Source organism: Euphorbia lathyris, chromosome 1 (genome assembly GCF_963576675.1).
Source record: "Euphorbia lathyris chromosome 1, ddEupLath1.1, whole genome shotgun sequence".
In the NCBI taxonomy this organism is placed as follows: domain Eukaryota; kingdom Viridiplantae; phylum Streptophyta; class Magnoliopsida; order Malpighiales; family Euphorbiaceae; genus Euphorbia; species Euphorbia lathyris.
In genome coordinates this window covers 112,581,026-112,594,306 of record NC_088910.1, presented here as the reverse complement: position 1 = coordinate 112,594,306, position 13,281 = coordinate 112,581,026, and the positions used below count along the sequence as shown (strand labels likewise).

Genomic DNA, 13,281 nt, shown 5'->3' with positions numbered 1-13,281 from the left:
TTCTTCCTTCTTTTTTTTTTCTTTTTTTTTAAGTTTCGGAAATTTCCAGATTTCTGGAAAATTTCCAGAAATCTGGACTTCGGAAATCTGGAAATCGGAAATCGGAAATTAAAAAAAAGAAGAAGAAGAAGAAGGAGGAAGGAGAAGGAGAAGGAGAGAAGAAGTAAGAAGAAGAAGAAGAAGAAGAAGAAGAAGAAGAAATAAGAAGAGGAAGGAGGAGGAGGAGAGAGAGAGGAAAAAAAATAAAAAAATAAAAAAAAATCGAATTTCCAACCTTACCCCTTGACACGTCAGCATTTTTAACACTGTTAAACCATTTTCCGTTTTTCGGGTAACGGCGCAAACCACACTTTTTTTTTTTTGTATTAACAAACCACGAGAGATTTTTTGGAAGAACATGAAATCACAGAGGGTTTTTTTTTGGAATTTACCCTTATTCTTTTTATTCATATCTAGCAAAGATATAAGCATTTTTTTGTTAAAAAAATATAAGCATTTTCATTAAAAAAAATAATTCCTCTAAATGGAATCGTGAAATCCCTAAACCCCAAGTTCACAAAACGCAAAACAGAAAACACAATCATTTCCTCCTGAAATCCCCATGATCGAGCAAGTAAAAATCGGAGATCAAGTGAAGATCAGTGTTCCTAAGTACATCAGATTTTCTTCCAACTCCTAACACGTATGAATGCAGATTTTTAGAATGTAAAAGCAATTAGTGTCCAATTTGTAATGATAGTGTTGACTTTCAAATTTGTAGCTTCTTCCATAGGCATCCTCAGAATTCTTCCAAGGAAACACATGTTTTGATTTTCGTCAAGTTTTGAATTGCAGAACTGTGTTTGTAAATAAATCAAACTACATTGGTTATTTTTTTTTTTACTTTTCTCTTGTTTTAATCCATATACATTAATTGATATTTAGTAAAATACACTTATTTAATTTACTTTTATATAAGTGGAGATTTTGAGCTCGAGCCATAACATATGCAGAAAACTTTAATGGAGAGAAATCCATTTAAAAAATGTGTGATGATCTTTGAAACCTCCATATAGTTAATGTAATTAATATAAAAATAACAAAGTTTTTTTTAACCAGTATGTCCGCGCGGTCTAGACTTGTAGGGCTCACAAATAATGTGTTTTTATTAGTTGTTAATTCCAACTGGTTTGCCTATTTGAAAACTATTTTTCATTACTGTATAGTTGTGAATCTAAACATTTGTTTAAAATGAATTTTTGTTTTTGTGTAAGCTCTACTGTGTACATTGAATTAGAGAAGTGACCATGTAATAAAAGCCCACATATTGAAACCTATTCTTCTGAAGCTTTACATCATGCATTGACTTTATCAAGTTGAACAGGTATAATACGCGTGAAATACAATGCAGGTCACTAAACTCATATGGTGGTCTGCAAAATGGTTACTAAATTTCAATTTGTTAATTTTGAGTTTTATCTCTTAATTAGGTCACTTCGAATGATTTTAGTAATTAAAAGGCATCAGAATGATGTCATAATTGAGACGATAACATTAATCAACTCAGATTTGTTTGACCAAAACGACACAAGGTACCCACATGTCGATTATTTTTATGAAAAAAACTAAGTTTTGTTTTTTTTTTTAAATTAACTCATATGTGGTTGTTAGGTTGCTTATATGTTGATTTTATATATCGTTTTGATTAGAGATTTGAGTTGATTAATTCATTATATCCTGTTAGTCATGACATCATTCTGATGCTTTTTAACCATTGAAATTGTCGGAGTGGCCTAACCGAAAGAAAACTTAAATTGAATGATTTTATTAAAACAAATTAAAGTTAAGTAGCCATTAGTTGTTCTTTTTCATGTTCATGTTTATCTTTTCACTCCAAAATTTCAAAGTTTTAGGTGTTTGGTTAGGAATTCATGTTTGCCTTTTTTACACCTAAAAACCAGTTTTCTACAAAAGCAGTGAATCCATGTTTTTGAAAAATCATTTTTTTCCAACAGCAACTCCTAAACACAAACGGACCCATATATATATATATATATATATATAGTCAACTCTCCTTCAAGAGTGATATAAAGAATGTGAAACCTGGTTAACTTGCCAATTAGACGAACATTAGCTTCATCTTCATCTGCATCCCATCTCAATAAAATAAAATGGAAACCAATCTTCTCTACATCATCTCTTTCTTCATCTTCCTTCTTTTAGACCTCCAATTTGTATACCCGCAGTATCAAAACTGCAGCGCAGCATTTAACTGCGGAAACATCACAGGGATAGGCTATCCTTTCTGGGGATCAAACCGCCCGGAGTATTGCGGCCATCCAAAATTCCAACTTAATTGCAGTAATGAAACAGCAAAAATCAAAATCGAGGAATTGAATTACAAAGTTGTAGACATCAACACTAACTCCAAGAATCTCAAGGTTGTAAGAGAAGATCATATAGGAAACATATGTCCTGAACCCCATGTGAACACCAGTTTAGATTGGCAAGTCTTAAGTTACGCATCGGATACTCGGAATATAAGTTTATACTATGGTTGTCCTCCGACGTCATCTATGATTTCAACAAGTCAATATTCTACAAATTTTACCTGCAACGATAGCAGCGGTTTCTTCATGACAGGAGATTTGGGTAATTCGAGTCTGATAAACTATGGTGGATTGTGCACAACAAAGGTGTTAGTTCCTGCTAGTGAATCAGCTATTATGACATTGGAGTCAAATATAAGATTATCACTGGATAATTTGGTGGTAGCTCTAGATCAAGGTTTTGGGTTGCAATGGGATGTAAGTAATTCGATTTGTGAGACATGTTCTTTATCTGGTGGAGTTTGTGGTTACAACAACTCTTCATCATTCATTTGTTATTGTTCTGATGCTCAACACCAATCGTTTACCTGCGGAGGAACTACATCAAATCAGAATCAACCCCAATCAGGTCTGTCCTTTTCTTTCCTTTTTTTTTTTTTTTTTTAATGTCAATCAACTTGTTCTTCAGCTATGTCAACTTCCTTAGGTTTATGCTATTCCTCTATCCAATCACTCCTCAATTTGCCCACAGACCATACCAACTACTCTTATATAAAAGTTTATACTATTAAAATATAAACCACACTTCCAAAAAATATATATATATAAACCATTAACCCTAAAATATAAACTATATATATCCCAATAAAAATAAATTGTAAATCCTAATTTACAACTTTTAAATGCTGAAATAAACTATATATATCATAGTTTTTGAATTTTTAAATTTTTAGCTCCTCAGCCCTAATTTTGAAGTCATTACTTTTAGTAAAGTAAAAAACTTCCGGAAAAAAAAAAACTCAATACCCATTCGGAAAAAAAAAAAATTACACAAATACATGTTCGACAAAACATAAAACAAATAATTTTTTAGACTCTATTTTTAATTTTTCAACACTTAATTTTTAATTTTTTTTGTAGAGAAAAGAAAGAAAAACAAAACACCACAACAAGTTAGCTCGGGATTAGCTTAGGAAAGTTAACTCCCACATTATTTTCCGAAAGCAAAGACAAATACACATTTTTAATTTTTAATTTTATCAAACACTATATTAATATTAATGTAAAATAATTTTATAATTAAGCTATAATAATTGACAAGAAAAATAGTTGGCATGTGAATCTCTGAAAGAAAAAAAATTGGTACGGAAAGGATGGGTTTAGATATTAATAATAAATACACCATTTGCCTCCTGAATTTGTATAAAAAGCTTGATTCGCTTCTGAACTTTCAAAGGGTCTCAATAGCCTCATGAACTTACATAAAATGTTCAATTATCCCCTGAACTTGCATAAAATATAATCAACTAATCATTTGGTTATAAAAAAAGTAAGTTAAATGCAGAAAAATAGATGTTGCACGTGTCTTAAAATGTTATTGCATAATTAACAAAATAGATTAAAACATATTAAAAAAAAGTTCTTTAGGTATAAAACTTTTACTTCTCTAATATTAGAATCGCATACCATAACCTTGATTGTTTTACTTTTTTAAGATGCGTGCAATATATTTTTCGCATTTTAACTTACTTTTTTTACAATTGAGTGATTAATTGATTATATTTTACGCAAGTTTATGTGGCTAACTGAACATTTTATATAAATTCAATAGGTTATCGGAACACTTTAATAGTTTAAGGAATCAATCAAACTTTTTAGATAAGTTCAGGGGCAAATAATGTACTAAGCCTAATAAATCAGTTATTTTAATGCATAATTATTATTTTATCAGCTATATATATAATTTAGTAGAGAATAAGACTTTTTATCTCTTTTATTTTTATTATTATTTTCTAGAAAGACTTCGACTCATGCGGTCTACCAAATCGTTAAAATAATAATAATATAATAATAAAATATATTTCTTGAAAGAAAAATAATTTTTTATCGTTAGAAATACATAGTTTTTCGTTGAATTTTAACGATTTGGTCGTAGAATGGAATGAGTCGAAGTCTTTGTAAATAAATAAATAAAGAATAGGAGGAAATTCATCTAAAAAAGAGTTGAAGAGTCTAATTGTTATTTATTTTCGGCCAAATATGCAAATTTGGGTCTATAGTTTATAATTTTGAGTCTAATATATAGATATGTATAGGTGAATAATTCAAACTCCTTTTAACATATGTAATACTTTCGGAATATTATTGTTCTTCTAAAATAAAATAATTAAAAAATTATTTTACATAATCTATACGCGGTGGTGAATACAGGATTACTCGGTTGGGGGGACCGATTTTACATGTGCTTTCGGAAAAAAAAATTAATAAATTGAACTTACTTAATTTTTTTATTTATTTTATATATATGCGTGTTATAATTTGAATGGTAAAAAACCAATTTTAAGTATTAATGTACAATTTCTCAAAATTAAGCTAGATTTCGTTTAATAGTTCTAACATGTAAAAAAAAATTAGATTTAAGGAGCACTGAACATGTAAAAAAAATTAAATCAAAAGTTTAATGTATCTATTTAAAAATAAAAAGTTTAATTAATAAAATTAAATTGATCACAACTTAAAAAACATTTTTTTTATAAATTTATGGCTTAATATATTTTTTGTCTCTCAACTTGTATTGCAGTCGCCTTGAAAATGTTATTACATAATTCATAAAATAGAAATGAAATTTTTACTAGCTCAATTATAAAATTTGTTTTCTTTGAAATTAGAACTTCATATTCCAACCTTCATTGTTTTACTTTTCTAAGACGCGTGTAACACTCTTTACTTATGTAGTTTACTTTATTGAAATCAAGGATTAATTAATTAAATTTTAAGCTAAGCTATGGAATCCGATTACACTTTGGGTTTTTGTTCAGACTCACTTGGCTGCTTCTGTTACGGTTACCTGCACTCATGAGCAATTTGTTTTGTTAAATTTCGCTCCGCTTGGAATCTCAAGCTATATTTGTCTAGTGTATGGAAGTGTCTGGGCGAATAGAAGACGGGAATTGTACAGGGAGGTTGATATGCTGAGGCTCAGATTGCCGGGGGCGTGGGTAATTATGGGTGACTTTAACGCCATTCTGGGCTCGCACGAGAAAACGGGTAGAGCACCGGCCTCGGGACCTTGTAGAGAGTTTCGGAACTTTATTGAGGAAGCTAAGTTTATTGAGCCTCCTGCGCAGGGGTTGACGTTTACTTGGAGCAACGGTCGCATTGGTCCCGCTAGGGTGGAAAGTAAACTGGACCGCTCCCTCACTTCAGAGGATTTTTGTTATTCAGATGCATGAAAAATATTAGAAAGCCGGGTCATTTTCGATTTCAGAATATGTGGGTGCAGCATCCAAACTTGCGTGAAGTCGTTGAGAACGTTTGGAACAATTACGACATGAATTTGCCGCCTATGCAAGCTCTGTGTGCAAAGTTGAAGCAATTGCGCGGTGTATTGCGTGGTTGGAACAGGGATGTGTTTGGAAATTTGGACGTCAGAATTGAAGAGGCTAATACCAAGCTTAATCTGGTTCAGCAGGAAATCAGCAACTCAGGTTTCTCATCTGAGCTGCATCGACGAGAATTGGATGCGCATGATGAGCTGGACACTGTGCAAAGGCAAAAAGAGACGTACCTAAGGGATAAGAGCAGAATAAAATGGCTAAAGGAAGGAGATCGGAACACGGGTTTCTTTCACAAAATGGCAAAAATCAGATCTGCTCATAGAGGGATTAGTTTCCTGCATATTGACAATGAAATTGTCTCGGATCCTGACAGCATTGACGCTCATATTGAAGGGTACTTTAGTAACTTGTTTAAGGCGGACGATGGTTTTCCGCAGGAGCTGGATAAAATCTTCGAGGTCATCCCGCGATTGGTAACAGACTCTGATAACAGCGCTCTGACGACTTGCCCGGATATCTCAGAAGTTAGAAGGGAAGTTTTCGGTATGGATAAAAATAGCTCTCCCGGGCCGGATGGTTTCACGGGTCAGTTTTTTCAGACATTCTGGGATATAGTGGGTTCAGATGTATACGCCATGGTTAAAAGCTTCTTTGTTTCTGGTCAGATGATTCCGGGTCTGAACTCAAGTTTAATGGCACTTATTCCGAAAGTTGAAGAGGTTGTCACTATTGATCAGTACAGGCCTATAGCCATGAATAATTTTGGCTATAAAATTATTTCTAAAATTCTTGCTGACAGACTGTCTAAAGTAACGTCTAGGATCATTTCTCCAAATCAGTACGGGTTCATTACTGGGAGAAGTATCCATCAATGTATTGCTTTGGCTTCAGAAGGTACCAATATGCTTAAGAAGCGCTGCTTTGGGGGGAATATGGCTGTCAAAATCGATATTAGGAAAACTTTTGATACTCTAGATTGGAACTTCCTTCTATCTGTGATTGAGGCTTTTGGCTTTTCAGTTCAGTTCTTGGACTGGATCTTGAACATACTGTCTTCAGCGCGCATTTCAATTTTGGCTGGTGGTCAAATTAATGGCTTGTTCAGTTGTTCCAGAGGTGTCAGACAGGGAGATCCTCTCTCTCCCCTACTTTTTGTCATCGCCGAGGATTTCCTAAGCCGTTGGCTTGTGCATTTACAGACATCGGGTAGGATCACTCCAATGAGTTACTCTAGGACGAAGAACTTTCCGACACACTTACTGTATGCGGATGACGTTCTCCTTTTCTGCAAGGCCTCTCTTAGCAATCTTCGGGTGCTAACGAAAGTTTTTTCATTCTACGGAGCTCTATCAGGTCAGCATGTAAACTGGAATAAATCTGAGATGTTCCTCAGTGAGTTCATATCGGCTCGTAGGAAAGGAAAATTGGCGGAGAAGCTTGGCATTAAGTTGGGTCCCCACCTTTTCGATACTTAGGAGTCCCGCTTTTCACTGGCCTTCCGCACAAGCGTCATCTCCAGGGGTTATCGGACAAAATCTTGTCCCATTTCTCGCACTGGAAAGGTTGTTGTCTTTCAATGGCCGGTAGGGTTGCTCTAGTTAACTCGGTGATCTACGCTAGCTTCATTCATTCCTTTATTGTGTATAAATGGCCCCGAGCGCTGCTGTCCTATCTAAATAATTGCATCCGGAACTTTGTTTGGACGGGTTTAATTAACAACAAAAAGCTGGTTACTGTTTCGTGGAAGAGGTGTTGTAAGCCTTTGCAGGAAGGGGTCTGGGAGTGAAGGATCTTCGGGTTCTGAACCTCGCTCTGTTGGGAAAGATGGTGTGGGGGTTAATCAGGGAGGATTCGTCCTGTTTCCTTCTGCTTCGTTCTCGCTTTATCAATTCAGCTGGTCTCCCTAAGAAATATGTTATTACTTCTTCAATATGGATCTCAGTTAAAGAGGCTTATGCTAAGGTGAGTTTACATTGTTTTTGGTGGCTCGGCCGCCACTCTAGGCTCAGTTTCTGGAACGGGGCGTGGATTACCCCCCCCCCCCCATTGCTGATCAGATGGGATTAACGTTACGGCAAAGAATGGAGGCCACGGAAGGAGTTAGTAACTATTTCAGAAATGGAAACTGGATTAATTTGCCGTCTATGTCGAGTGAGATTGAATGTAGGATCAGGTCAGTTCGAGAAGGGAAGGACAGGGAGGATGTCTGTATTTGGAAGCCGGCGACCCATGGTATCTTCACTGTCAAGCTTTTTTATGCTTGGTTGCAGGGTAGCTCGGAGACGAGGCCTTGGTGTCGATTCATTTGGGATTCTTGTATCCCGCCGTCTCACTCAATGATCTGCTGGAAAGAAATTATGGGGGCCCTTGCAACTCATGACCGATTGCAGGCTAGGGGATGCCAAGTTGTTTCCCGCTGTAGCCTCTGCGGAGCGAGCACGGAATCAGCGCATCACCTATTTCTAACTTGTTCTTTCTCTGTGCAGGTCTGGAATTCAATTGAATCTCTTTTTGGTCGAAGATTGCATAAAATGGGATCTCTGTTAGACTTGATTAATGTCGCATTAAATCAGCGTTTCAGCTCGCAAATTCATGTTCTTTGGGGATCTGTTATTGTCAATGGCGTCTGGCTTATCTGGAAGACCAGAAACAATGCAATTTTTGATCATGAAGTTCCCTGCATCTCGTTAACCCTGCGCAGGCTTTGGCATTCAATACAGGAATCAGGCAAGTTCGAGCGGGGTTTCATGTGGAACTCTACAACGGAGCAGCATACGCTAAAGGAACTCAATCTTCCGGTCCTTAGGCATCGCACTCCTCGTATTATTCCAGTTTACTGGCAGGCACCGCCCGTTTCTTGGATAAAAGTCAATACGGATGCCTCTGTCAGCGGAAGTCCTGGAGCTGCGGGCTGCGGTGGCATCTACAGATCGGCATCCGGAGAATTCTCGGGGGCCTTTTCCTACCATTTGGGCACAACGTTTTCCTATGCTGCTGAACTCTCAGCTGCAATTACGGCAATTAACATGGCTTTTGACAGGGGTTGGATGCGGTTATGGCTCGAAAGCGACTCCACGTTTGTGGTCCATGCCTTGCGAAGTCGAACAAAATTAGTTATATGGTTCCTCAGGCAAGATTGGTTAAAATGTCTTGAAAATATAGGTTTAATGACAGTGGTGTTCTCTCACATTTATCGTGAAGGCAACCAAGTTGCAGATAGTTCAGCTAAATACGGTAGGATTAACTCAGACTTCGTATGGTGGACGGATATACCTGCTTTTTGTATCCCTGCTGTTCTTTGTAACTTAGTAGGTAGGCGAATCTACAGATTTGCTTGATTGGTTTTCTTGTTATGACTCTTTTGTATTTTTGGTTCTTCTTTAATAAATTGGTTTAGGGATTGGGTGCAGTGCCCGGGGGTGCCAGCCTAGCTGGGATGCCTGTAATCTGCACTCCCTGATTGCCAGCCGTTAAAAAAAAATGGAACCATTGTAGAATTTTTTATATATATCATTTTTCTTTTCATGCTCAGCCCCATTTCACTTCTTGGACTTCTTGTATTTTCTTTTCTTTTTAATCACAACTAGGTTTTGACCCGTGCGATGCACGAATTCATCTTAATATATAAATATTAACAAAAATATCATTTAATAATTACAATTAATGATATAAAGGTGCTATATAAATTAAATATTATTATTTTATTTTCACATTTAATTTAAATAATATTTTTATAGATAAATATAATAATATAATTAAAGTTAATATATTATATATTATTTTTTATTTTTTATCAGTAAAAAAGGAGGAAGTGACACCTCAGCTCCATCGTTACTGTTTTATATTTTTTTATCAGTAAAAAATGAGGAAATCACACCTCAGTTCCATCGTTACTGTTTTATATAATATATAGATTATCACACCAAGATTTCTCTTCTCTCAACATTACCACCTTGATTTCTCTTTAAGCATTTGGGAAAAGGTATTATTTGTCTTTTGCAAGTATAATTGCTATTTCAAAACTCATCATTTCTGTCAAACTAAAGTTTCATTCCATTTTATGAAGGTGGAAGGGACAGACGTCTTCAGGTTATAATCGCAATAGGTAAATTCAATTGATATTTATTTGGGTTAACCTAAAATTTAACAGAATAACGTTTTTTTGGATAATATCATATTTTCTTTTGGTGTAGGAGTGAGCAGTGCATTTCCCATTATTATCCTTGCTTTATTCGGATGCTATTATTGTTTCATGAGAAAACGAGGAACCTGGAGAAGCAACCAGAAAAATAAAGTGGAAGATAATGTAGAGGATTTTATTATGAATTATCAATCTCTCATGCCACAAAGATATTCATATCCAGATGTCCAGAAAATGACCAATTCATTCAAACATAAGCTAGGCCAAGGAGGATTCGGAGGTGTTTACCATGGTAATTTATCCGATGGCCGACCTGTTGCAGTGAAACTTCTACTCAAATCTACAGATGATGGAGAAGATTTCATTAATGAAGTTTCAAGCATCAGCAGAACTTCACATGTAAATGTAGTTACTCTTTTGGGGTTCTGCTATCAAAGGACTATAAGAGCTTTGGTATATGAATACATGCCAAATGGATCTCTAGACAAGTTCATCTTCCATCAAGATGAAAAGATGCAACATTTAGATCAGAAAACACTGTTTGAAATTGCAATTGGAATTGCAAGAGGTTTAGAATACTTGCATCGAGGTTGTAACACGAGGATTGTGCATTTCGACATTAAACCTCACAACATACTATTAGATAAAGATCTGTGCCCTAAGATCTCAGATTTTGGGCTTGCAAAGCTGTGCAAGGGGAAAGAAAGTATAGTGTCAATGTTGGGTGCTAGAGGAACTGCTGGTTATATAGCTCCTGAAGTATTCATGAGAGGGTATGGAGGGGTTTCTTATAAGTCTGATGTGTATAGCTATGGCATGATGATTCTTGAAATGTTTGCTGGGAAAAGTGTTGTTGTTAGCGACGGAACGCGGACCAATAGCGACGATTACTTTCCTGATTTTGTTTATAAGTATCTTGAAAGAGAAGAGATTGATGAGAATATAGGAGATGAAGAAGAGAAGATAGTGAAAAGAAGGGTGAATATAGTAGGACTTTGGTGCATCCAAACAAATCCAACAAATAGACCATCAATGACTAAAGTAATTGAAATGTTGGAAGGTGATATTGAGTCCTTACAGATTCCACCACAGCCTCGCCTAATTCCTTCAACTAAGCCCATTGAATTATCATCATCATCGTGATCAATCTATCTGCACTCACAATTAGATGAAGATGAGATTTTGCCATTATCTCAAACTGAATTGGCATCAAATTAAAATTGTAAAAAAGTAGCCAAAGTTATTATTAGACTTCATGTGAAAATGAAACTATCTTTCAGAAGTAGCCATATAAAAAATGCAGCACCCAATTTTGAAATATAGCATGAGTTTTTTTTAGCTATGGAATTTGTAGGATTAAAACTATTTGAGTCAAAAATAAATCCAAATGCTATAGTTTACCGGGCTTGCAAAATATATCAAGAAACAGATGCGGTCATAAATTTGAATGAGTGCAGAATTCCTACTTTCTCATTAAAGAATTATAGTAAACAGATTAGCTATAAATAAAAAGGAAGAAAAAACTCCTAAATCTACTGATTACAAAATAACAGAAAACACCAAGCTTTAATGTATTAGAGCATCTCCCAGAACCTCTTTAAGTTGGTTCTTAAGTTAAAATTTGAGGAAGGAGAATGAAAAATCAGCTCTAACAGTCAGTTAGTGGCTCCTCAAATCACTAACGGGATGTTTGTTAGAAGGGATATAAGAGGTGGGATAGGAATAAAAAATACGAGATAAGTTATCCCATGTTTGTTTGGGAGATAGAAGAGTGAGACGGATGAGGGATAAGCTCTTATCCCTCAAATCCTATACCCAGGAGAGGGTGGTATAAGGAGGTGGGATAAGCTCCTGCGATTTTAATAGGATGAAAAAGTCCATCTTATCCCTCAAATTAATGTTATGTAGTTTAAATAGGGTTAAAATAGTAAAATGTATTATTTTATCCCTATCCTACGTACCAAACATTGAATAATAATTCTCGACTATCATATTTTTATCCATATTCCAACCATTTATCTTTATCCCTATCCCAATCTCTATCCCTATCTCTATCCCAATAGAATACCAAACGCCCCGTAAGAGCCCCCTCATGCTATCTATTAACAAAGAGTCTCTCTCCACCTGTTAGTGTCTCTTAATTCATTTTTTATTAAAAATTTATTATTGAAGAGTCTCCCTCACACTATTGGTAAATATAAGAACAATCAATAATTTTAATGATAAAATAATAAATAAGGAGTGAATATAAGAAGTATTGTTATAGATGATATGTCTCATTCACTTTTAAATCACTAAGAGTAAGTTATTTATATTATTTTTAGAGAGTGCAAGCCCATTCGGTAAGATGTAGTGGGCTTTGTAATGGAATGCCCATTACATTGAATGGTCATTACCATGTTTGGTTGCACTTTAAAATTTTGTTGTAATGGAATGAGAAATCCATAGATTAAATTTTATTTAACAACTATTGTAATCCCCATTACATAAAAAAAATGGATTGAATTCTCGTAACATCCAACAAGTAATCCTAATTTCTATCTTTAAAGTTCTATCTAACCTTTAATTTTTCAAATCTCACTTCTCATCATTTTCAAAAATGCAAAAACTAGAAAACCTAAAAACGAAAAAGCAACAAAAAAAAAATGAAAAATAAGAAAATGAGAAAATGAGAAAATAGAAAAAACGGTGAAAATGGAAAACGAAAAACGAGAAAAATGTAAAAAAATACTATGAAAACACGGAAAATTATATACTAATTTCACGATTTTCATGTGTTTTTTTGTTGATTTTAATTATGTAAATAAAATTTTGCGATTATATTTAACTAAGCAAACATAAGGAATGTAATGCTAATTACATTTCATCATTTTTTTAACCAAACGTGGTAATGGAATCACCATCTCATTTCATTACATTACAAGTTTGATTACATTACAGTTTTGATTACATTACATTGCATTACGTCATACCAAACGCATCCTAAGAAACTCTTGGAGATGCTTTTAGGATTGCACCATGATTACATTGAATTATTAAAGGATTTACTTTAGCAATTTTCTTTTGACTAAATGGAGAAATTATAATCTGAATAATTGTGAGAAGTATACAGGGTACATCATAATTAGAATGTAGTTTACCTTAGCTTATAGTGAAGGTTAGTTAGAGTTTGTTTTCCCAGCCGTATAAAAATAGCTCTGTAACTTTTCATTCAGTGAAATATAACAACTTTTTCCTTCATTCTTCTTTTCATCTACTTCCCATGGTAACATTT

The 13,281-nt window shown here is 34.6% G+C and overlaps 1 protein-coding gene across 1 annotated transcript; it reads left to right on the top strand.

Moving 5' to 3' along the window:
* The first annotated feature begins 2,099 nt into the window (after nt 1-2,099).
* On the top strand, nt 2,100-11,300 carry LOC136210659 (LEAF RUST 10 DISEASE-RESISTANCE LOCUS RECEPTOR-LIKE PROTEIN KINASE-like 2.1). The gene is made up of 3 exons (XM_066002021.1): nt 2,100-2,937; nt 9,933-9,971; nt 10,060-11,300. The coding sequence occupies exons 1-3, from the start codon at nt 2,151-2,153 to the stop codon at nt 11,148-11,150; spliced, it is 1,917 nt and encodes a 638-aa protein (XP_065858093.1). The 5' UTR covers nt 2,100-2,150; the 3' UTR covers nt 11,151-11,300.
* Nucleotides 11,301-13,281: the final 1,981 nt, after the last annotated feature.